The following is a 23,193-nucleotide window of genomic DNA, read 5'->3' as shown; positions in this document are numbered from 1 at the left end:
CCAGCTGGAGGATATTTGTAAAATATAACACTTGCATTTTATTTAGATTACCTTCATTAATATATTATTTTAACTGGGAAAAGTTTGTTTAAAGAATGTGACTATCAGTTCTGCAATTTTATTGCAAAGCTAAAAAAAAAGCTAATTCGCTAAAATGGCTAATAGCGCAGTAAAGAATCTAAATTATAAACGTTAAAATACATGTTTAAGTGACGAAATTAATTTTTAATATATAAACTGGCAAAATTATGAAAATTATGAAATATACTTCAGGATTTACAGATAGCAATTCAAGCCTTATCCTATATTAGCAAATATTAAAAGACATTTGTGGATTTATGCTTTCATTTCGCCTCCCATTAAATAGCAACATCTCATACCTCATTCTGGTGATAGAATAACTTGTCAGGAAGATACATTCGTGAGAAGCATCGATTCAATCCTGTCAACAAAATAAAAGCTTCAATGTCGCCTGATGTGCTGGACGGTCAAGCTGCATCTGTCACAGTCCTGTAGGCTCAGAGCTTTCACCAGGTACTGAGAAACAAAGACATCGATCACTCAAAACACTACACAACAATGTCATTAAAAATATATATTTTAGCTTCTCATTACAATAACATTGACTTACATCCGTTAAAATCTGCGCGATCACGTCTTCATTTTCTTCACTGGAAACAACAGAGGCATGAAACACGAGCCTCGATAGAGACACATCTAAGAGGAAAAAAAAAAAAAAATAAACACGAAACTTCTTCATAAATATGTGTAGCAATAAAGAATAAGTCATAACAAACCTGTTGCAGGCGGAACATTTGAAGATGTGACGCTTCTTTTAGACACATCTAGTGTAGATTCACTGCTGACCTCTGCTGGTCGTGAGGCGTCACTACTTCTTCCTGCTGTCCATGTAACGGACGGTGATGGGGTTTGAACTGTTTGTGTTATACTGCCACCTCCTGGTGAAACGTTATCACCACTCTTATCTGGTTGTGTAGTGGTTGGAGGAAACGTTGATGGACGGGTTGACGTTTTAGGAATTTGAGTCGTCATATTTTGTTGTGTTGTATAAGATGTCATTGCTGAGGTACTTTTTGTTGTTGCAGTGGTTGTTTTCGAGTACGTGGGTGACATTTCATTCGTCATCCGTGTCGACGTCGTGGTCGATGAAGTCGTGCTTGAATCATCAAGTGTGCGACTGTTAAATGTTAATGGATACGGTGTAGTAGTGCCTTCTTGTTTCAGAGGTGCAGTTGATGTTGTACTTCTAGTTTGTGTAGTTGTCTCTACCAAGTCTAGGGTTGTGGTATCTTGCAGAGGATATGAAGTAGTGTGTCCGGGTTTGGTCAGTGAGACATCTGGTGACGTATATGTAGGTGTAGAAGGTAGTTTACTTTCACTATAGTCTACGGTAGAAACATCTTCGGTGTCATCCGTCTGAATGTAGCTAGAAAGACTTTCGATCCTGGCCGTTGTGATTTGAAAAGTGGTACTTGTGGGGTCTGAGGTTCTGAGGGTAGATGACATACCTTCCGTTGTCTTCGGTGTATCCATCAAGTCAGAGGTTGAAAAATCTTCGGTAATGTCTGTCCAAGTGTTTCCAGTGCTGCTATCTTGGTTTGGAGTTGTTTGGGAAACACTGTACGATGCATCTGGTGACATCTCTGAGAACATCGTAGGTGTTGTACCATCTCTTGTCACCAAGGTTGTACTATCGCCAATATTTGGAGTATATGCAGTATTGCTTGTTGGCGTAAGGGTTGTGGTTTGAGCAAGAATGTATGGTTGATCTGTGGAAAATTCTGTAGGTGCAACTTCTTCTGTTGTTGGGGTTTCAAACAGTTCAACCGTAGTTTCACCCTGAGAAGTCGAGAGTGTCGTTTGAGTTCCGCTCACGGGTTGCGTTTTAGAGAAAATGGTTGGAGTAACACTTCCTCCAAGTGTAGGTAGTTTTGTTTCAACATTTTCAACTTTGCTGGATGTTTGCGTAAAATCCGTGACACTCGTCGGCCCAACAGATGGTCGTGTAGAATCTGTGGTGGTTGAAGTTGTGGTGATGTTCACCGCTGGTTTTGTGGGCGACGTTTCCGTAGGGCTCGTTGTGGAACTATTTCCAATTGTAACGTTAGTCAGGACGTCGTTTGGAGCTGTTATTCGAATAAAAGCAAGTCATGAAATTCATCATATTCATTTAAAAGTAGGAGGTGAAAGAATAATTTATGTGTCAGTGTTGAGGGACAATTACCTTGCAAGCAGACAGATTCGTAGTCAGGACAACAGTCGGCGAAGATCAGACAGATTTCATCGCAATAACAACCTCTGTGGCAACTGGAGTCTCTCCCCGGGCAGCACAGTTGTGGCGGCCCCCCACAGCCTGGATGGCAAGTATATGGTCAAGTGTCGCCGAAGCATCAGAGTATTTAAAGTAAAGTGTAACAAGTTCATCTTGGATTTAATTCAGAACTGAAAAAAGGTTAATTTTTGGTATTTAAAAGTAATAAATAACAACAACGTTTCTGATACTAAGAGAAAAGATCACTATGTTTCGACTACACATAAACAAATCAAGGGCCTTTACAGTTTTTATCACCTCAGTGACTCACACATTATTTATTTAATACCGTTTAACTCATAAATATGAACTCAGTTACAGCCTAGCTGAAATAGATATGTTACTTATCTTATCTTGTGTTACCCGAGAGCCAAAGTGACCTGGATGAAAACAAATGTGTTTTTGGTATCCCTTGTGTTGCCTCTGGGTCAAGGTGATTGACCTCCCTGGCTTACATCAAACATACGCAGTGGTGGAGGTTGTTCATCTTGACCCAGAGAAAACACAAAGGATACCACAAACACATTTGTTTTGGGGCATCTGGGTAACCTGACCCTGAGATAAAACAAGGGTTGAAAAAGAAAAGATTATTCGTAGTAGTGCAGAAATATTGTAATCCATATTACCTATTCCAGTACTGGTCAGAGTCACACTTTGGGCTTGAAGAAAGAAGGAAAAACAACAATTAAATTCAACTTAGTTTGTTCTGAACAGTGTCATTGTCTAGACATTTGAATCAAGAGCTTTTAAAAAGCACTTTCCAGTTGATTAATTAAGTGTTTATGTATAATAGATTACCTTTTTTCGTTGCCATTAACCGATCGTTTATTACACATTGTTATGTTTGATTAATGTTAAAATCAAGCCAAGAGTAAAAGAGGCCATTATTATTTTCCACTTGATATATTCAGATTTCTCTTTTTGTTGATTCGATTTTAAAAGATAGATCTTAACTCGTGACTCACAATTAAAACAAGACATTGATTTTATGAAAAAGCATGCGCTTCCTTAAGTATTGATAAAAGATAAAGTCTTTTAACTCACCGTCAAACAGAGGAAACCACAGCAAGACTAAGAAACACACCCCATGCCAATCCATGATGATATCCTCTGATGTGTCTGCCGCTCCAGATTCTCATGCTGATATAATCGTTGGACACATGCACGCGCATTCACGAGACAAGAATGTGACTATTGTCTGAAACCTAATTCAGTCTATCCTGCGCTGTATCACATTACAGAAGTTCATGCATTTTCATCTCACGGTTTGTGTCGCACACATGCTCAGACACTCAGATGTGCATGGAATGTCGTCACGCAAAAGGTGCAGTGTCATTAATTTCATCAAAATATTTTCCGGAAAATACTTATTTCAATGACGCCAAGTTAGTGCAACTTGATGACGTTTTAAACACTTTGAAAAAGAGTGTGTGATGTACAAACAAGCTTCACGACACAAATGATGTATCTTGAAATAATGGTATTTTGTCACTCGAAATATGAGAATCAAGGAAATAAATATTCTACCTTTATTAGATTACAGTTACAGATGCTGACTCAAAATAGTTCTGATAGTGTCTCTATGAAAACAAATGTATTATTCAGGGTACAAGATTAAACACAACACATTTTTTTTTATCACCTCAGTGACTCACACATTATTGATTTAATACCGTGTAACTTATAATTATGAAGTCAGTTACAGCCTAGCTGAAATAGATATGTTACTTATCTCTTGTATTACCTCAGAGCCAAATTGACCAGGATTCCCAAAAACAAATGTGTTTTTGTTATCCCTTGTGTTGCCTCTGGGTCAAGGCGATTGACCTCCCAGGCTTACATCAAATATATGCAGTGGTGGAATTTTTTCATCTTGATCCAGAGATAACACAAAGGATACGACAAACACATTTGTTTTGGGGCATCTGGGTAACCTGACCCTGAGATAAAACAAGGGTTGAAAAAAAAAGTGTAGTAGTTTTTTTTAAGTAGTAAAAAGTAGCAGTAGTAGAAGTAGTAGTGCTGAAATATTGTAGTCCATATTACCTATTCCAGTACTGGTCAGAGTCACACTTTGGGCTTGAAGAAAGAAGGAAAAACAAGAATTAAATTCAACTTAGTTTGTTCTGAACAGTGTCGTTGTCTAGACATTTGAATCAAGAGCTTTTAAACAGCACTTTCCAGTTGATTTAAATTTGTTTTTTTCCTGGTCATTAACCTGGTCGAAAACGCAAGCCTCGATAAAGACACATCTAAGATGAAAAATAAAGAAAAATCATAAATAAACACAAAACGTTTTCATAAATATGTGTAGAAATAAAGTACAAGTCATAACAAACCTGTTGCAGGCGGAACATTTGAAGATGTGACGCTTCTTTGAGAAACATCTAGTGTAGATTCACTGCTGACCTCTGCTGGCCGTGGGGCGTCACTACTTCTTCCTGCTGTCTATGTAATGGACGGTGATGGGGTTGAAACTGTTTGTCTTATACTGCCACCTCCTGGTGAAACGTTATCACCACTCTTATCTGGTTGTGTAGTGGTTGGGGGAAGCGTTGATGGACGGGTTGACTTTTTAGTAATTTGAATCGTCACATTTCTCTGTGTTGTATAAGATCTCATTGCTGAGGTACTTTTTGTTGTTGCAGTGGTTGTTTTCGAGTACGTGGGTGACATTTCATTCGTCATCCGTGTCGACGTCGTGGTCGATGAAGTCGTGCTTGAATCATCAAGTGTGCGACTGTTAAATGTTAATTCATACAGTGTAGTAGTGCCTTCTTGTTTCAGAGGTGCAGTTGATGTTGTACTTCTAGTTTGTGTAGTTGTCTCTACCAAGTCTAGGGTTGTGGTATCTTGCTGAGGAAATGAAGTAGTGTGTCCAGGTTTGGTCAGTGAGACATCTGGTGACGTATATGTAGGTGTAGAAGGTAGTTTACTTTCACTATAGTCTACGGTAGAAACATCTTCGGTGTCATCCGTCTGACTGTAGCTAGAAAGACTTTCGATCCTGGCCGTTGTGATTTGAAAAGTGGTACTTGTGGGGTCTGAGGTTCTGAGGGTAGATGACATACCTTCCGTTGTCTTCGGTGTATCCATCAAGTCAGAGGTTGAAAAATCTTCGGTAATGTCTGTCCAAGTGTTTCCAGTGCTGCTATCTTGGTTTGGAGTTGTTTGGGAAACACTGTACGATGCATCTGGTGACATCTCTGAGAACATCGTAGGTGTTGTACCATCTCTTGTCACCAAGGTTTTACTTGTATCACTTGTGCCAATATTTGGAGTATATGCAGTATTGCTTGTTGGCGTAAGGGTTGTGGTTTGAGCAAGAATGTATGGTTGATCTGTGGAAAATTCTGTAGGTGCAACTTCTTCTGTTGTTGGGGTTTCAAACAGTTCAACCGTAGTTTCACCCTGAGAAGTCGTGAGTGTCGTTTGATTTCCGCTCACGGGTTGCGTTTTAGAGAAAATGGTTGGAGTAACACTTCTTCCAAGTGTAGCTTCTTTTGTTTCACCATTTTCAACTTTGCTGGATGTTTGCGTAAAATCTGTGACACTCGTCGGCCCAACAGATGGTCGTGTAGAATCTGTGGTGGTTGAAGTTGTGGTGATGTTCACCGCTGGTTTTGTGGGCGACATTTCCGTAGGGCTCGTTGTGGAACTATTTCCAATTGTAACGTTAGTCAGGACATCGTTTGGAGCTGTTATTCGAAAAAAAAAAGCAAGTCATAAAATTCATTATATTCATTTAAAAGTAGGAGGTGTAAAACTAATCTATGTGTCAGTGTTGAGGGACAATTACCTTGCAAGCAGACAGATTCGTAGTCAGGACAACAGTCAGCCAAGATCAGACAGATTTCATCGCAAAAACAACCTCTGTAACAACTGGAGTTTCATCCCGGGCAGCACAGCTGTGGCGGCCCCCCACAGCCTGGATGGCAAGTATATGGTCAAGTGTCGCCGAAGTAAAGCATAACTTTTTTTTTTGTGATGTTCATCTTGGATTTAATTCAGAACTGGAAAACGGTTAATTTTTGGTTGTTAAAAGTAACAATCAACGCTTCAGCTACTAAGAGAAAAAGTCACTATGGTTTGACTACAAATAAACATATCAACGACCGTAACATTATTTTTATCACCTCAGTGACTCACAAATTATTTATTTAATACCGTGAATATGAACTCAGTTACAGCCTAGCTGAAATAGATATGTTACTTATCTCTTGTATTACCTCAGAGCCAAATTATTAACTTAGTTTGTTCTGAACAGTGTCGTTGTCTAGACATTTGAATCAAGAGCTTTTAAAAAGCACTTTCCAGTTGATTAAGTGTTTATGTAATAGATTACCTTTTTTCGTTGCCATTAACCGATCGTTTATTACACATGTTATGTTTGATTAATGTTAAAATCAAGCCAAGAGTAAAAGAGGCCATTATTATTTTCCACTTGATATATTCAGATTTCTCTTTTAGTTGATTCGATTTTAAAAGATAGATCTTAACTCGTGACTCACAATTAAAACAAGACATTATCTTTTATCAATACTTAAGGAAGAGCATGCTTTTTCATAAAATCAAAGTCTTTTAACTCACCGTCAAACAGAGGAAACCACAGCAAGACTAAGAAACACACCCCATGCCAATCCATGATGATATCCTCTGATGTGTCTGCCGCTCCAGATTCTCATGCTGATATAATCGATGGACACATGCACGCGCATTCACGCTATCCTGTGCTGTATCACTTTACAGAAGTTCATGCATTTTCATCTCACGGTTTGTGTCGCACACATGCTCAGACACTCAGATGTGCATGGAATGTCGTCACGCAAAATATTTGCCAGAAAATACTTATTTCAATGACGCCAAGTTAGTGCAACTTGATGACGTTTTAAACAATAATGGTATTTTCTCACTCGAAATATGAGAATCAAGGACGTAAATATTCTACCTTTATTAGATTACAGTTACAGATGCTGACTCAAGATACTTCCGTTAGTATGAAAACAAATGTATTATTCAGGGTACAACATTAAACACAACACTGCTTAATACTCAAAGTTTCTTAAATAAATCTGATGCTTTATTCTTTGCATCAGTTGGTAATAATGTAGGTTTCTGTTGTTTTTTTGTACAATAAAATGTGTAAGTTTTCTTACTTATACAAAACAAAAAAGGATTTAAATTATGTTATTAAATATGTTTCAGACTGTAATGTTTTTGACAACCCATTTTCACTTTCACTGTGCGGATAATTGTTATTACTAGTTATTAGTCCTATATCATAGGACCCAAAACACAGGTTTGGGGGACCAGTACTAACCGCATTTGTTGCCTGGTCACAGAATCTTGTTTATGAATAATCTCTGTGGCAATTATTATTACTAAAAAAACAAACACTCCTTTCCTCTGAGCTAATATAAGCCTGTGGCTGTTTACATGTTAAAAATCTTGTTTCAGTAAAGTATGTCTAAAGAAAGCCTGTCAACTAACAAAAGACAAACACAAATTCTATGTGTGGGCATATTGTTGCAGAGGGCCTGGCTTCTGCTGATTCGGCATTTTTAATTTTACATTTTTAGCTATTTTATTCTGTGTCCTTGAAAACAATGTCAGCTATAACACACCATTGACAGGTTTTACTAAATGGAAGGTTGAAAGACTTTTAAATATATCAAACAGGAAGTTAATTCGTAGTTTTTCACTCTGCTTCAAGGCCAACACAAATTTGGAACATATAAAGTGAACAAAATTACAAATTTACTCTTAGCTCACATATGATACGTTGACTTTTCGTGAGTCATTGACAATGTTTTCATCAAAAATACAAAACTTGCTTAACAATTAGTTCTTGAACACAGTGGAGAAATACAAAGTTGTGTACTAGTGATTTAAGGATGACGGCATAGTTTTGTTTCCAGATACTATTTTGAAATGATGCTCTCTTGTATAGGTTTTTCTAAATACCTGTTATGTTCACTTTAATACATTCAGTACATTCTTTCATGTGTCATATTAAATTCTGATGCACATCATAATCTACAGTGCAAGCCAATTGTTTAAATTAAACACATGGCCGCTATAAACTTTTGCATGACCCTGAATTGCAAAATATATATTTTATATAAAAGCTATTGCAATCGTATGTCCTAATTAATCATCTCAGTTGTTTTCTTCATCCACGTCTCTATAGCTCACTCTCCAGCTTTCTCCGAACTCTTGGACATCCCTCACGACTTTGCCATTTGGCTTCATCCGGTCGTTGTGCCTTTTGCAGTCAAAGTTCCCGCAGAGACCTTCCACTTTTTCCATATACATGCTGGCTAGAGTTATTTCTGCAAAAATAATTTCTCGTTAGTTTAAAGACATTCTAAAAGGATTTTTGAATCTTTACAGGCTTTTGAGAGGTACAAAGTTTTCATCTCAATTTTGTTGTTGCAGTTAATTTTTATTTGATTTGAAGAATTAATTAATCATTAAACTTGCTTTAAAGACAAAATCTGTTTGATTTCAATTTGCGTTTCTGGCTCCCCCTAGTGTTGGATTTAGATTAAGAGTATCATGCCCATCGTAATGAAAAAAAACAACCAAGTAAGTTATTTTTATTTGTTGGAAAAAAGAAAATCTAAAAAGTGTTTCTAATTGTGTCTTAAATTAAAATTTACCAGCTACTTTCTTTTCCAGTCAGACATGAATTGTCCGTTGAAGGATGAGAGGATTAATTACCTGTTGTACGTTCTGCGATGAATTTAACTGACAGACCAAAGTCAGTTTCCAGATAGAATATAGCACAGTGGCGTCTGATTCGTACACCAGGACATGGTGAGATGGGTGTTTCAGTGATCTTTCCATCCACCTAAGTATGTACACAAGATTGTTAGCCTAGAGAACCATTGGATATTCTTATGTTGATAAAAATAGTATTTCACTCACCATCACGACTTGCTTCCTTTTGAGCTCCAACGTGTGGTTGCACAGTCGTATCTTCAACTCTTGTAGTTTGAAATTTTTCTTGTCCATTTCACCAAATTCAAATTCCACGTTACACACTTGATGATGTTTCCTATTTTCTTCAGCACCTTTGTTTTTACTTTTCTCCCTTGAGTCCTCACCTCCCTCTTTCTTACCCTTTTTACCATCTTTAGATCCTTTTTTGTCTTTTCCACTTTCATGAGAGTCATCACCTCCCTCTTTCTCACCCTTTTTACCATCTTTAGATCCTTTTTTGTCTTTTCCACTTTCATGAGAGTCATCACCTCCCTCTTTCTCACCCTTTTTACCATCTTTAGATCCTTTTTTGTCTTTTCCACTTTCATGAGAGTCATCACCTCCCTCTTTCTCACCCTTTTTACCATCTTTAGATCCTTTTTTGTCTTTTCCACTTTCATGAGAGTCATCACCTCCCTCTTTCTCACCCTTTTTACCATCTTTAGATCCTTTTTTGTCTTTTCCACTTTCATGAGAGTCATCACCTCCCTCTTTCTTACCCTTTTTACCATCTTTAGATCCTTTTTTGTCTTTTCCACTTTCATGAGAGTCATCACCTCCCTCTTTCTCACCCTTTTTACCATCTTTAGATCCTTTTTTGTCTTTTCCACTTTCATGAGAGTCATCACCTCCCTCTTTCTCACCCTTTTTACCATCTTTAGATCCTTTTTTGTCTTTTCCACTTTCATGAGAGTCATCACCTCCCTCTTTCTCACCCTTTTTACCATCTTTAGATCCTTTTTTGTCTTTTCCACTTTCATGAGAGTCATCACCTCCCTCTTTCTCACCCTTTTTACCATCTTTAGATCCTTTTTTGTCTTTTCCACTTTCATGAGAGTCATCACCTAGATCTTTCTCACCCTTTTTACCATCTTTAGATTCTTCTTTGTCTTTTCTATTTTCATGAGAGTCATCACCTCCCTCTTTCTCACCCCTTTTACCATCTTTAGATCCTTCTTTGTCTTTTCTATTTTCATGAGAGTCATCACCTCCCTCTTTCTCACCCCTTTTACCATCTTTAGATCCTTCTTTGTCTTTTCTATTTTCATGAGAGTCCTCACCTCCCTCTTTCTCACCCTTTTTACCATCTTTAGATCCTTTTTTGTCTTTTCCACTTTCATGAGAGTCATCACCTCCCTCTTTCTCACCCTTTTTACCATCTTTAGATCCTTCTTTGTCTTTTCTATTTTCATGAGAGTCATCACCTCCCTCTTTCTCACCCCTTTTACCATCTTTAGATCCTTCTTTGTCTTTTCTATTTTCATGAGAGTCCTCACCTCCATCTTTCTCACCCTTTTTACCATCTTTAGATCCTTCTTTGTCTTTTCTATTTTCATGAGAGTCATCACCTCCCTCTTTCTCACCCTTTTTACCATGTTTAGATCCTTCTTTGTCTTTTCTATTTTCATGAGAGTCATCACCTAGATCTTTTTTACCCTTTTTACCATCTTTAGATCCTTCTTTGTCTTTTCTATTTTCATGAGAGTCATCACCTCCATCTTTCTCACCCCTTTTACCATCTTTAGATCCTTCTTTGTCTTTTCTATTTTCATGAGAGTCCTCACCTCCATCTTTCTCACCCTTTTTACCATCTTTAGATCCTTCTTTGTCTTTTCTATTTTCATGAGAGTCATCACCTCCCTCTTTCTCACCCTTTTTACCATGTTTAGATCCTTCTTTGTCTTTTCTATTTTCATGAGAGTCATCACCTAGATCTTTCTTACCCTTTTTACCATCTTTAGATCCTTCTTTGTCTTTTCTATTTTCATGAGAGTCATCACCTCCATCTTTCTCACCCTTTTTACCATCTTTAGATCCTTTTTTGTCTTTTCCACTTTCATGAGAGTCATCACCTCCATCTTTCTCACCCTTTTTACCATCTTTAGATCCTTTTTTGTCTTTTCCACTTTCATGAGAGTCATCACCTCCCTCTTTCTCACCCTTTTTACCATCTTTAGATCCTTTTTTGTCTTTTCCACTTTCATGAGAGTCATCACCTCCCTCTTTCTCACCCTTTTTACCATCTTTAGATCCTTTTTTGTCTTTTCCACTTTCATAAGAGTCATCACCTCCCTCTTTCTCACCCTTTTTACCATCTTTAGATCCTTTTTTGTCTTTTCCACTTTCATGAGAGTCATCACCTAGATCTTTCTCACCCCTTTTACCATCTTTAGATCCTTCTTTGTCTTTTCTATTTTCATGAGAGTCATCACCTCCCTCTTTCTCACCCCTTTTACCATGTTTAGATCCTTCTTTGTCTTTTCTATTTTCATGAGAGTCATCACCTAGATCTTTCTCACCCTTTTTACCATCTTTAGATCCTTCTTTGTCTTTTCTATTTTCATGAGAGTCATCACCTCCCTCTTTCTCACCCCTTTTACCATCTTTAGATCCTTCTTTGTCTTTTCTATTTTCACGAGAGTCATCACCTAGATCTTTCTCACCCCTTTTACCATCTTTAGATCCTTCTTTGTCTTTTCTATTTTCATGAGAGTCATCACCTCCCTCTTTCTCACCCTTTTTACCATCTTTAGATCCTTCTTTGTCTTTTCTATTTTCATGAGAGTCCTCACCTCCCTCTTTCTCACCCTTTTTACCATCTTTAGATCCTTCTTTGTCTTTTCTATTTTCATGAGAGTCATCACCTCCCTCTTTCTCACCCTTTTCACCATCTTTAGATCCTTCTTTGTCTTTTCTATTTTCATGAGAGTCATCACCTCCCTCTTTCTCACCCTTTTCACCATCTTTAGATCCTTCTTTGTCTTTTCTATTTTCATGAGAGTCATCACCTAGATCTTTCTTACACTTTTTACCATCTTTAGATCCTTTTTTGTCTTTTCTATTTTCATGAGAGTCATCACCTCCATCTTTCTCACCCTTTTTACCATCTTTAGATCCTTCTTTGTCTTTGCCACTTTCATGAGAGTCACCATCTCCCTCTTTCTCACCCTTTTCACCATCTTTAGATCCTTCTTTGTCTTTTCTATTTTCATGAGAGTCATCACCTAGATCTTTCTTACACTTTTTACCATCTTTAGATCCTTCTTTGTCTTTTCTATTTTCATGAGAGTCATCACCTCCCTCTTTCTCACCCTTTTTACCATCTTTAGATCCTTCTTTGTCTTTTCTAGTTTCGTGAGAGTCATCACCTCCCTCTTTCTCACCCTTTTTACCATCTTTAGATTCTACTTTGTCTTTTCCACTTTCATGAGAGTCACCATCTCCCTCTTTCTCACCCTTTTCATCATCTTTAGATACATCTTTTTCTCTTCCACTTTCATGAGAGTCATCATTGGCCTGTTTCTCACCTGTTTTAACTTCTTCTGATACATTTATTTTGACACTACTTTCATAAAAGCTGCCATTGTATTCCTCATCGTCGTCATAATATTCCTCATAATCACCGTCTATGTCATAATTAATTCCTTCAATGTAAATCTGACGAATATCATCAGAGAGACCTTTTGTTTGAAGCAGCACGTAGGACTGATTGCCCTTAAAATAATTCCTCCTTTTATCAAAGGTTTTATAGAAGACTCCTCTGAAAATGTGGCACTCTTGAAAATCTGATAGTTAAACAAGATCATTATTGATGGCCTTCGAAGAAAAACAGAAATTAGGTCAAAGGTTTGATTACCTGTTTTTTGGCATTGATACTGATTGCCACTTAAAAGGCAGATCGAATTTGCTGGACACTTGGTCTCATCACAGGAAATCCTTCCGTGCCTCTGGCACTCACATTTGTGTGAGCAGTGAGGACTAAACCACTTTTCATTGATCTAAAGGCAAAAGGAGTGATTAATGTGTTAAAATCACAGAGTTCTTACAAATGCCAAAAAATACCTTACCTGAAATGTTCTGCCATCCTTGCTCGTGCATCCACAGCGTTGATAGGGCACACAAATGCCCCCTTTTTTAACAAAGCCTTCATCACATACACAACCCGCCACACAGCCGGTGTAGGTGCTAGTGCAGTTTGGCAGGCCATTCAACTGCCTGCAGGTGGGAATGCAGCCAGGCATACAGGTGGAATAATGACTGTCCTTTGGACACAATCTAGCTGAGAAGAGAGGCTCATCCATTATGGGAGTATTTTGATTTGAAAAATGGTTTATGCATGCAGATAACAACCTTAGTTATAACACATTGACATTTTATCTATATAATATATATATCTATATAATGCTTGTGTTTTAAAAATGGTTTCAGATTTTAGTATTTTGAACAGGTGGCATTATTTTCCTGGTATTGAGTATTGAGTATGTGTTGTTCACCAACCAGCTTATTTGACGTGAGACTGTAAACAAGATCTCAAACACATCAACTTAGCTCATTGCAGTGCAAATAGGGGAGGAAGTAGAACACAAACATGGTCTAGTTAACAATGTGATTGGATCAAGTTGCTCAATGAACTCTCAAGTTAAAGGCAAGTATATGTGCATAAGTACAATTCTTACTTACTTGTCGTTGATGTAGTTTGTTGTCCGGCTGTCATGTTAGGGTGGATTGACAGCGTCGCCTCTTGGATTGTTGTTGGATGCAGCCCCACTGGAGGCCTTGATAGATGTGGTCTTGTTGTGATTGGACGATCGGTCAGAAATGAGCTTCCTGACGTTCTGTGCTGGTGAGTGGCCATTGTAGAAGTGGTGAGGCGTTTCCCTCCAGCTGAAATGGAATGGAACGACTCTGGTGTTGAATGAGTTTGAAGTCTTGTTTCTAGAGTTGCCTGGTGTTCAGTTAAAACCAGGGGTTGGGTTTGGGATTCTTTTGTTGAATTTGACATATGTGCTTCTGTTGTTTCTGGATGTTCGGTTTTAGAAGCAAGTTGGGTTTCGGAGTCAGATCTTGACGCAGTTGTTAAAATCTGAGATTGCGTTGTCGGTGGGTTCTGTGGTTGTGAACTATATGTGGTTTGGAACCCTTGATCAGAAGGGCTTTCTGTGAATGCAGCATCATATCCTGTGGTTGTTGGAAGTTTTGTGGATTCCAGTAGTTCAGTTGGGGAATCAGTTATTGATAATGTTGGTTCTTGTTGTGCTATAGTTGTCCGTTTTAGGGCATGTGTAGAAATGTATGAAGGATCGTGCTGTTGAACTGTTTGAGGTGTTGTTTGTTCATTTGGTTTGATTGTTGTTCCAGATTCATTTGCTTGGTCTGGTTTAGCAGACATTTTGGTTTGTGACTTCATTCGTGTTTGTGTGTGCTGGGATTCAGTTTGATGTTGTAGAATATATGTAGACGTATCAGTTAAGAGCTTTTCGGTTGCAGGAATCTCTTTAGTTAAATGTACAGTTGTAGTCAAATATTTTGGGGTTTTAGCTGTTCTAAATATAATTGGTGGTTTTTCTGTAGCTGAAGGTGCTAATTCTGTATTTGATATCTGCCACGATGTTGTTTGGGGTGTTAGGTTGGAGAAATCTGAATTGTAACTGATGTGTTCTGAGTTAGTTTCTCCGAATGTGGTTGCGGATGCAGACATTGTAGTTTTCAGTGTTGCTACTAGTTCCTGTGTAACCGTTGCTTGTGGCAGATGTTTAACTGATGCTAGTTGCTCTGTGACCATTTGAGGTGAAGACTGAGGGCTTTTCGGATTTGAAGCAAATTTGTTTCGTGTCGTTTTTGCTACGACTGTTTTTCTGTCGACAAACGCAGTGGTCGTCAGGTGCACCGACTGATATACAGTTGTATACTTATAGCCATTTTCTGTTGTTTGTTGTGTCTGTATGTAGGGATGTAGCTTGCTAACACTTTGTGTTGATTGATCCACTGCAGTAGAATTTTTTTGTTGGGTTCTGGATGTAGGTTTTTGGAAAGCGGTTGATGATCTTGAGTTTGGTATACTTGTATCAAATGATTGGGTAATATCATTTGGAGTAGAAATTGGATATATTCTATCTGCAGTATGTTTTTTCAAGAACTGTGTTGATGCTGGTGGCTGAGGAGACATTTTTGTTGCAATAATGTCCCAAACAATTGTTGATTGAGCTCGAATTAGCGGCTTTTTCGAAGGCAAAGTTCTCGATATGTTTACTGAAGTTAAAGGTCCTTGAAATGAGGTGGTTTTATTTGTAGCGCGATCTCTAGAGTAATAACCTGGTGTATCACTGACCGTCACTTTAGTTTGACGTTGTGGCCTAGTTTTAGCTGATGAGGTTAAAAGCTCCGCGACAATAGTTTCTGTGTTGATATTTAACAATTGTTCCACTGTTGTCTTTACTGAGTTTTCTATTGTTGATGTATGTCTTGTTTGTGAAATGTAATTTGGAGTGTAATCTGATGTTTTTCGACTCTTGTCTTTATATATTGAGTCAGGAGGACCTAGAATATTTGTTTGCATGTTTGGTGTTGAAATATGTTGTTTAGCAGTAGTTGGAGAACCAGTGTGCAGTCGTGGTGCTGCAGTAGTTGATGATTCCACTTGAGCCGCCTCCGATGATTGCGATGGAAGTGGTGTTTGAGTCTTATTTGGGGGCTGAGGTTTAATACTTGATTGTTCTGTTTCAGAATAATTTTGGAAAAATGGACTAATTGTTAAAGGTCCAATGTTTTGGGGGGATTCAGTTGTAAGATTTGACACAGCCGATGTTGTAGTCTGAGACATATGTGCTACATGAGTCGGAATTACTGATGGGAATTTTATTTTTGTGGAAAAAGTAGCTTGTCGCCCTCGAGTATTTCCAGAAGCTAGTGTTCGGGCCTGTGTTCCAATTTTGTTTGAGGTAAATGTGACATCACTTAAATTAATTGTATGCGATGTAATGTTAGCTTTCAACCCTGAAATAAAGGTTGTTGGTGGTTTATCTGGTTGTCGAGATCTACCCGTTGTTTGTAACGTTGTTTTAACTGTTGTTAGCCATTGTGGGTAAGTTTGATAAGAGGGTTCTGGTTTAGTGCTAGGTGGTTCAATAGATATTGAGACATCTGGTCGGAATTTGTTTAAAGTAATATGCCTGATGGTTTTTGGCGATATGGTAGCAAATCCTTGTGGTTTTGTTGTTGTATTTAAATAGGCATTATTTTCTGTTGAGTGTGATAATTGAGTCTCGGCTGTGTGTGAGGTTTTACTGTAAAGTGTACTTAACAGAAGGGATGGTGAGGTTGACTGAAATGTAGGTGATTGCTGTGCTCTCACTGATGTTGCTAAATCTCTGGAAACTTCTTTAGTTTGTCCAGTAAAAGGTTTCTCTCCACTTATAATGTCATGAATAGTTGCTAGGTTTTCTTCTGTAGCTGAGGCTAATGTTCCTGAAGTAGGCGTTTGTTGTCCAATTGAAACTGGGTTCTGTGTAGGATATTGTGTTGTAGCTTTTTCTAGTGAATTCGAAGATTGGCCCAATGTTGCTATAATGGTGTGAGCTGAATGTAGCATAGATTCTGTTTGTGCTACTTCGCTAGATATGTATGTAGTATGTTTGTAGGTATTTGGACTTCCAGTGGTTGATAGTAGCGTTGGCGCGGTCAGAGTAGTTGGTTGTCTAACTTCTTTTGTGAAGGTCGTTTGGGTAAACAAGTGATTTGATGAGTCTATTGTAGCCGTTTTTCTGGTGGTTGTGTCAATCAAAGTTGTATGTTGTTGATTTGAGGTCTGTTCCGGCAAAATAGCAGTGCTTCCTTTTACAGAGGTCTGTGATTCTGCAATCGTAGCTGTTTTATTCTGTCGTGTTGACCTGGTGCTTTGTTGAGTTGCTGCTAGTAATTGTTCAGTAGATATTGTTTTCGGAACTGTTCTATGTGGTCCAGTTGGCGATAGTTGTTTTGTAGCTAAAGGTTTTTTGGATATTGTTTTTGGCTGGGAAATATAAGTTGTATATGTTGTTTTAGAGAAAATCTTGGTTCTTCCTGTAACTTTATCATCAACATTAGCTGAAGAATGCCCAACTGAAGTTGAGGAATATGGTTTTGTTCTAGAGCTAAAAAGGATATCATTAGAATCCAACGAATGTGTCCTGTCGTTTGTGCCATGTTGGGGCAAAAATGTTGTTTCAAGGTCAACAGGTAGCTGGGTTCTAGTTGTCGATTGTTGTTGAGTTTTAACCTCTGTTTTCCATGATGGGTGTAGAAAAGCTGTAGTAGCTTTGGTAGAAGTTAGAGGCTGGTCACTGGATGGGGTTTGATGTTCTGATCTTGATGTCATTAAAGGTTGTGTTGGCGATTGAGTAAAAGTTGAAGGCTTTGTCATTTGTGACTCTGAATCACCGGTTGAGAAATTATTGGGTGTTGTTGATTTTTTCTTTGCAGTATGTCTGTCTTGTCCAGTATCATGAGTTTGTGATCCAAGTGCTGAATTGGTTTTCTCCCCAATTTCTGACAAGGTAAATTGTGTTTGAGTAACACGCTGTTGTGGTGTAGTTGTTGGGTTGTGTGTCTGACTGACGGAAGTTAATTGTTCGTCAGCTTTAGTTACAAGTTGAGGTTGCAACCGAGTGATCGGATTAACAATTTGAGTTTGGTTAGGTGTTGCTTCAGCCTTAAAAGTTGTCTCTGGCCTACTTGATGCAGTTACACTTGTGATTGCTGGATCAGTCGGATCTGTAACAGAACCAAGTGATGTGTGGCCCACATTGGTAAAAAGCAACGACTTGGTTCCTACTGTGGCTTTATCATCAAAATTAGCTGAAGATTGCATACCTGAAGTTGAGGAATATGGTTGAACTTTAGAGCTAAAAGGGACGTCATTAGTATCTGATGAATGTGTCCTGTCGTTAGTGCCATGTTGAGGCAAAAATGTTGTATGAAGATCAACAGGTAGCTGGGTTCTAGTTGTTGGTTGTTGTTGGGTTTTAACTTCTGTCTTCCATGATGGGTGTAGATAAGCTGTAGAAGCTTTGGTAGAAGTTAGAGGCTGGTCACTGGATGGGGTTTGATGTTCTGATCTTGATGTCATTAAAGGTTGCGTTGGCGACGGAGTTGAAGTCAAAGGCTTTGTCAATGGTGACTGTGAATCACCTGTTGAGAAATTATTGGGTGTTGTTGATTTTTTCTTTACAGTATGTCTGTCTTGTCCAGTATCATGAGTTTGTGATCCAAGTGCTGAATTGGTTTTCTCCCCAATTTCTGACAAGGTAAATTGTGTTTGAGTAACACGCTGTTGTGGTGTAGTTGTTGGGTTGTGTGTCTGACTGACGGAAGTTAATTGTTCGTTAGCTTTAGTTACAAGTTGAGGTTGCAAACGAGTGATCGGATTAACAATTTGAGTTTGGTTAGGTGTTGCTTCAGCCTTAAAAGTTGTCTCTGGCCTACTTGATGCAGTTACACTTGTGATAGCTGGATCAGTCGGATCTGTAACAGAACCAAGTGACGTGCGGCCCACATTGGTAAACAGCAACGACTTGGTTCCTACTGTGGCTTTATCATCAAAATTAGCTGAAGATTGCATACCTGAAGTTGAGGAATATGGTTGAGCTTTAGATCTAAAAGGGACGTCATTAGAATCTGATGAATGTGTCCTGTCGTTAGTGCCATGTTGGGGCAAAAATGTTGTATGAAGATCAACAGGTAGCTGGGTTCTAGTTGTTGGTTGTTGTTGGGTTTTAACTTCTGTCTTCCATGATGGGTGTAGATAAGCTGTAGTAGCTTTGGTAGAAGCTAGAGGCTGGTCACTGGATGGGGTTTGATGTTCTGATCTTGATGTCATTAAAGGTTGCGTTGGCGACGGAGTTGAAGTCAAAGGCTTTGTCAATGGTGACTGTGAATCACCTGTTGAGAAATTATTGGGTGTTGTTGATGTTTTCTTTGCAGTATGTCTGTCTTGTCCAGTATCATGAGTTTGTGATCCAGCAGTTAGTGCCGAGTTGGTTTTCTCTCCACTTTCTGAAATGGTAAATTGTGTTTTAGTAACACGCTGTTGTGGTGTAGTTGTTGGGTTTTGTGTCTGACTGACAGAAGTTAATTGTTCGTCAGCTTTAGTTACAAGTTGAGGTTGCAACCGTGTGATCGCATTAACAATTTGAGTTTGGTTAGGTGTTGCTTCAGCCTTAAAAGTTGTCTCTGGCCTACTTGATGCAGTTACACTTGTGATTGCTGGATCAGTCGAATCTGTAACAGAACCAAGTGATGTGCGGTCCACATTGGTAAACGGCAACGACTTGGTTCTTCCTGTGGCTTTATCATCAACATTAGCTGAAGATTGCTCAACTGAAGTTGAGAAATATGGTTCACCTTTAGAGCTAAAAAGGATGTCATTAGAATCTGATGAATGTGTCCTGTCGTTAGTGCCATGTTGGGGCAAAAATGTTGTATGAAGTTCAACAGGTAGCTGGGTTCTAGTTGTTGATTGTTGTTGGGTTTTAACCCCTGTTTTCCATGATGGGTATAGATAAGCTGTAGTAGCTTTGGTCGAAGTTAGAAGCTGGTCCTTGGAAGGGGTTTGATGTTCTGATCTTGATGTCATTAAAGGTTGCGTTGGCGACTGAGTTAATGTCGAAGGCTTTGTCAATGGTGACTGTGAATCACCTATTGAGAAAGTATTGGGTGTTGCAGAATGTCTGTCTTTTTGTGATCCAGCAGTTAGTGCTGAGTAAGTTGTTTCTCCACTTTCTGAAATGGTAAATTGTGTTTTAGTAACATGCTGTTGTGGTGTAGTTGTTGGGTTTTGTGTCCGACTGACAGCTGTTGGTTGTTCTCCAGCTTTAGTTACAAGTTGAGGTTGCAACCGAGTGATCGGATTAACAATTTGAGTTTGGTTAGGTGTTGCTTCAGCCTTCAAAGTTGTCTCTGGCCTACTTGATGCAGTTACACTTGTGATAGCTGGTTCAGTTGGATCTGTAACAGAACCAAATGTCGTGTGGTACACGTAAGAAAAAATGTCCAATTTGTTATCAATAATGTTGATGGATTAGCTCACCTGTACAGTATCCAGCATGGGTTGAAATATCATCAATAGCCACATGAGAAAGATGGACTGAGTTTCGTATTCCCTCAAAAATAACCTGATAAATCAGTGCAGGTGTTAGAACCTCCTATGGGTAACTTAATTAATTTTGGAAATTTAGGCCTCCAGTTTTACGTCCACATTTTCGGTCTTACCTGAAAAGGTGCCATTGCTACAAAGTCCACCTGAGCCAAGGTCAAGCCACTTCCCTGCTCAGTAACCCTGGACCAAATGGCAGTGATTTGGTTGTCCTGAAGCAAATGCACGTTAAGTTCCATATTATTGCCTTCACACATGTGGTGTCGGAACTGAAGACACTGAGGTCCAGACACGGTACAATGTGAGCTTATCACGCGAGCCACATTTCCTTGCATGAGACTGTTGGCTTCAACGTAAAGACAGTAACCATCTAGAAAAAGAAGAAACAACGTAAAACTTAAATTCACAAAAAAGTAATTGTAGAAGTAATTTAATTATACATCAATTACCGCTACTGTAGTCTTCTGAAGGCACAGGGATCAAATTGCGCTTAGCACCTATCTGCCACGCCCAATCAAAAAGGTACACCCTCATCTGTCTCCAGCTACAGAAAGTGCCGTCAAAACTGCAGTCGAAATTGCAGACTAAAAATTGTATAAAGAACAATTTAAAGAAGTGAATGTTGCGCCTCAATGACTAACTGGATCACAAAGTATCAAATCGGCTCCTACCAGTTTCTGGGAGCTGCTCTGCTGTTGATGCCATAGGAATTGTTTCATCAACCTCTTGATCTAAAAGTAGAAATGGGTTTAAAATGTCTATCTTATGTATCATTTTGCATGTTATGATGTGAATAACATATTTATTTACATCCTATAAATGAATTTAACTACAATTGCTTTTTTTTTTTACACTGTCAGTGTTATATAAAGGTCTGTCTGCTGGGAACATTAGGATTTTTTTCACAGTTAAATCAAAGAGATTGTTTTAGGACAAAGAGCTATTGATTTTGTGGTAATCAGTAGTTTTCCCTTTACCATTATTTATAGTATATATATTTATACTTTATTATATATTAAAGGAATTTCCCATTACACGTATGGCTTTTAAACCCTTTTTTTTTGGTTTAGAGCCAACAAAACTAAACAAAAAAATTGACATGGTAATTATTATCAATGTATTTGGGCATCTAATTCTATAGAGTTGCTAAAACAAGGCAACCATGTAACCAAAAGCTTCTCCCTAAATGATTCCATAGCTTGAAATAAAAATTGTGCAAAAAAAGGGGTGACAAAAATCCATACTAACTTTTCAGAAAAATAAAGTTTTGGGAGAATCAAATAGCAATAACTACTTTAGAAATAACTGATTTAGAATCATGACACCTTTGGACACTATATTTCACTTTAGGCACACACACTGTACAGGGGTCCCTTTAGTTCTATTATAATACCAATAAGGGCATGGTTAAATCACTAGACTCACTAAACTAAACTAAAAGAGTGCAACAGTATTATCACACAATAATAATTTATCCTGCCCAATCTCCACCTCTTGATCGGGGTCTGCCTAAAACCTGGAAGACAGTCTTTCCAGGATGGCTGCGATTGGTTTTAAAATTTGGGTTGAGCAACAGAAGGGTAGCATCACAGCTACTATGTCCATATTTAAAACAGTCAGTGGTGAGATCTTGTGAATTATTTTAGCTTGCTTTACATGGCTATGTAAAGAGTTCTGTAATTGGTTTGAGATATAATGATAAATGGTTGATTTTGTCGCCATATAAACCACAGCAATATACATTTTAAGGTAATAATAACATCAAAAAGTGGACATGAGAAAGTAGCAACATAGCTTGAGTAGCTTCAATTGATATAAACTTTATGTATAAATTAAGACAAACTTACAGCAGAATGTTGAGGTTCTCCATGGCGACACAGGGATTCCTGCTTCCAGACATATATCAGCGAAGGATTGAAACGTCTCACAAACCACACTGGGATCTCCATCTGTTGCGCACATTTGTGCCACGCAGCCCTGAAAGTAACCTTCTACTGGTAGAATCGGGAGACATGCTGTGAAAGGCCCATTTTCAGACAGAAGTCCTCCACAGTTCAAGTCACTGGCATATAGACTTTCTGCTGCTAGTTCGCACTGGTACCGTACTGGGCGGCTTTTGCAGATGGGATGAAAATTCCAGACTGGTTCAAATGAATCCTCAGAGTTAAAGACATCTACCCCGTCTACGGCTGCGTTGTCGTCCTCCCTGATGTTGTTGAAGTCGCCACATAAGCCGCACACTTTGTTTGAGTAGTGCGATGGTAATGTGATGTGCACTGAACCAGACATGTCATACGTCACAGAGAGGCCAAAATCGCTTCTCAATTGAAAGGCCGCGTTATTGGACATGAGCATGATAGCGCCGCCCTCCAGGCTGAGAGGCAGTTTCCTCGATATTCCATTGACCTAAAGTGGAAGACGCTCCAATCAGAATAAGACATAAGAAATGTCGCCAGACAAATGCAACCGTATGCCACTCACCACAGCCTGGTTAGTCCTGCTTCTCAGCAGAGAAATGCTGTCGCGCCCTGCGGACACGATGACCTTCTGAACGGTAGTCACTGAGGTCTTCTTGTGAACAACACCGACAGCCTTCACGCTGAACACAGGCACCTCGGGTGAGCAGCTTCTGGCCAGGACATAGGTGCAAGGTTGCATGAAACGCAAGAACTCCCCGTCGAAAGTGTTGCAGTGCTCGCCACGGTGGACGGTGCAAGTCCCAGGCTTTGGAAATCTGTTGAGACTTAATCCTTCTGTGACTACGATTTCTCCTTCTGGTATCTTGTAGGGAAAGCAGTAGAGCTGGCCAACAGAGCAGAGGCAGCGGGTGGACGAGTTGGTCCAAAATTCTGCGTCGGTTTCACACTGGTGCCCTGTGACAGATGAAGCTTGTCACATGCCAAGCAACTGTATCATCTTCTCTTTTGTAAATTATAATTCTGGGATTTAATTAATTTTAAAATGATGA

The 23,193-nt window shown here is 38.8% G+C and overlaps 2 protein-coding genes across 2 annotated transcripts; both read right to left on the bottom strand.

The window, feature by feature from the left end:
* Window positions 1-7,264: 7,264 nt before the first annotated feature.
* LOC148063359 (zonadhesin-like) lies at window positions 7,265-9,791 on the bottom strand. The gene is made up of 3 exons (XM_087811690.1): window positions 9,263-9,791; window positions 9,056-9,185; window positions 7,265-8,664 (listed from the first exon to the last, which is right to left on the bottom strand). The coding sequence occupies exons 1-3, from the start codon at window positions 9,347-9,349 to the stop codon at window positions 8,492-8,494; spliced, it is 390 nt and encodes a 129-aa protein (XP_087667816.1). The 5' UTR covers window positions 9,350-9,791; the 3' UTR covers window positions 7,265-8,491.
* A 1,810-nt stretch (window positions 9,792-11,601) lies between these two features.
* LOC148063358 (uncharacterized) lies at window positions 11,602-13,811 on the bottom strand. The gene is made up of 5 exons (XM_087811754.1): window positions 13,778-13,811; window positions 13,165-13,372; window positions 12,954-13,095; window positions 11,833-12,882; window positions 11,602-11,723 (listed from the first exon to the last, which is right to left on the bottom strand). Exons 2-5 carry the CDS (start codon window positions 13,336-13,338, stop codon window positions 11,602-11,604), a joined length of 1,488 nt encoding a protein of 495 aa, XP_087667880.1. The 5' UTR covers window positions 13,339-13,372; window positions 13,778-13,811.
* Window positions 13,812-23,193: the final 9,382 nt, after the last annotated feature.

Source organism: Callionymus lyra, chromosome 16, assembly GCF_982586985.1.
Source record: "Callionymus lyra chromosome 16, fCalLyr1.hap1.1, whole genome shotgun sequence".
Taxonomy (NCBI): domain Eukaryota; kingdom Metazoa; phylum Chordata; class Actinopteri; order Syngnathiformes; family Callionymidae; genus Callionymus; species Callionymus lyra.
The sequence above is the reverse complement of the archived record's forward strand: the minus strand, read 5'-3'. Positions and strand labels throughout refer to the sequence as shown.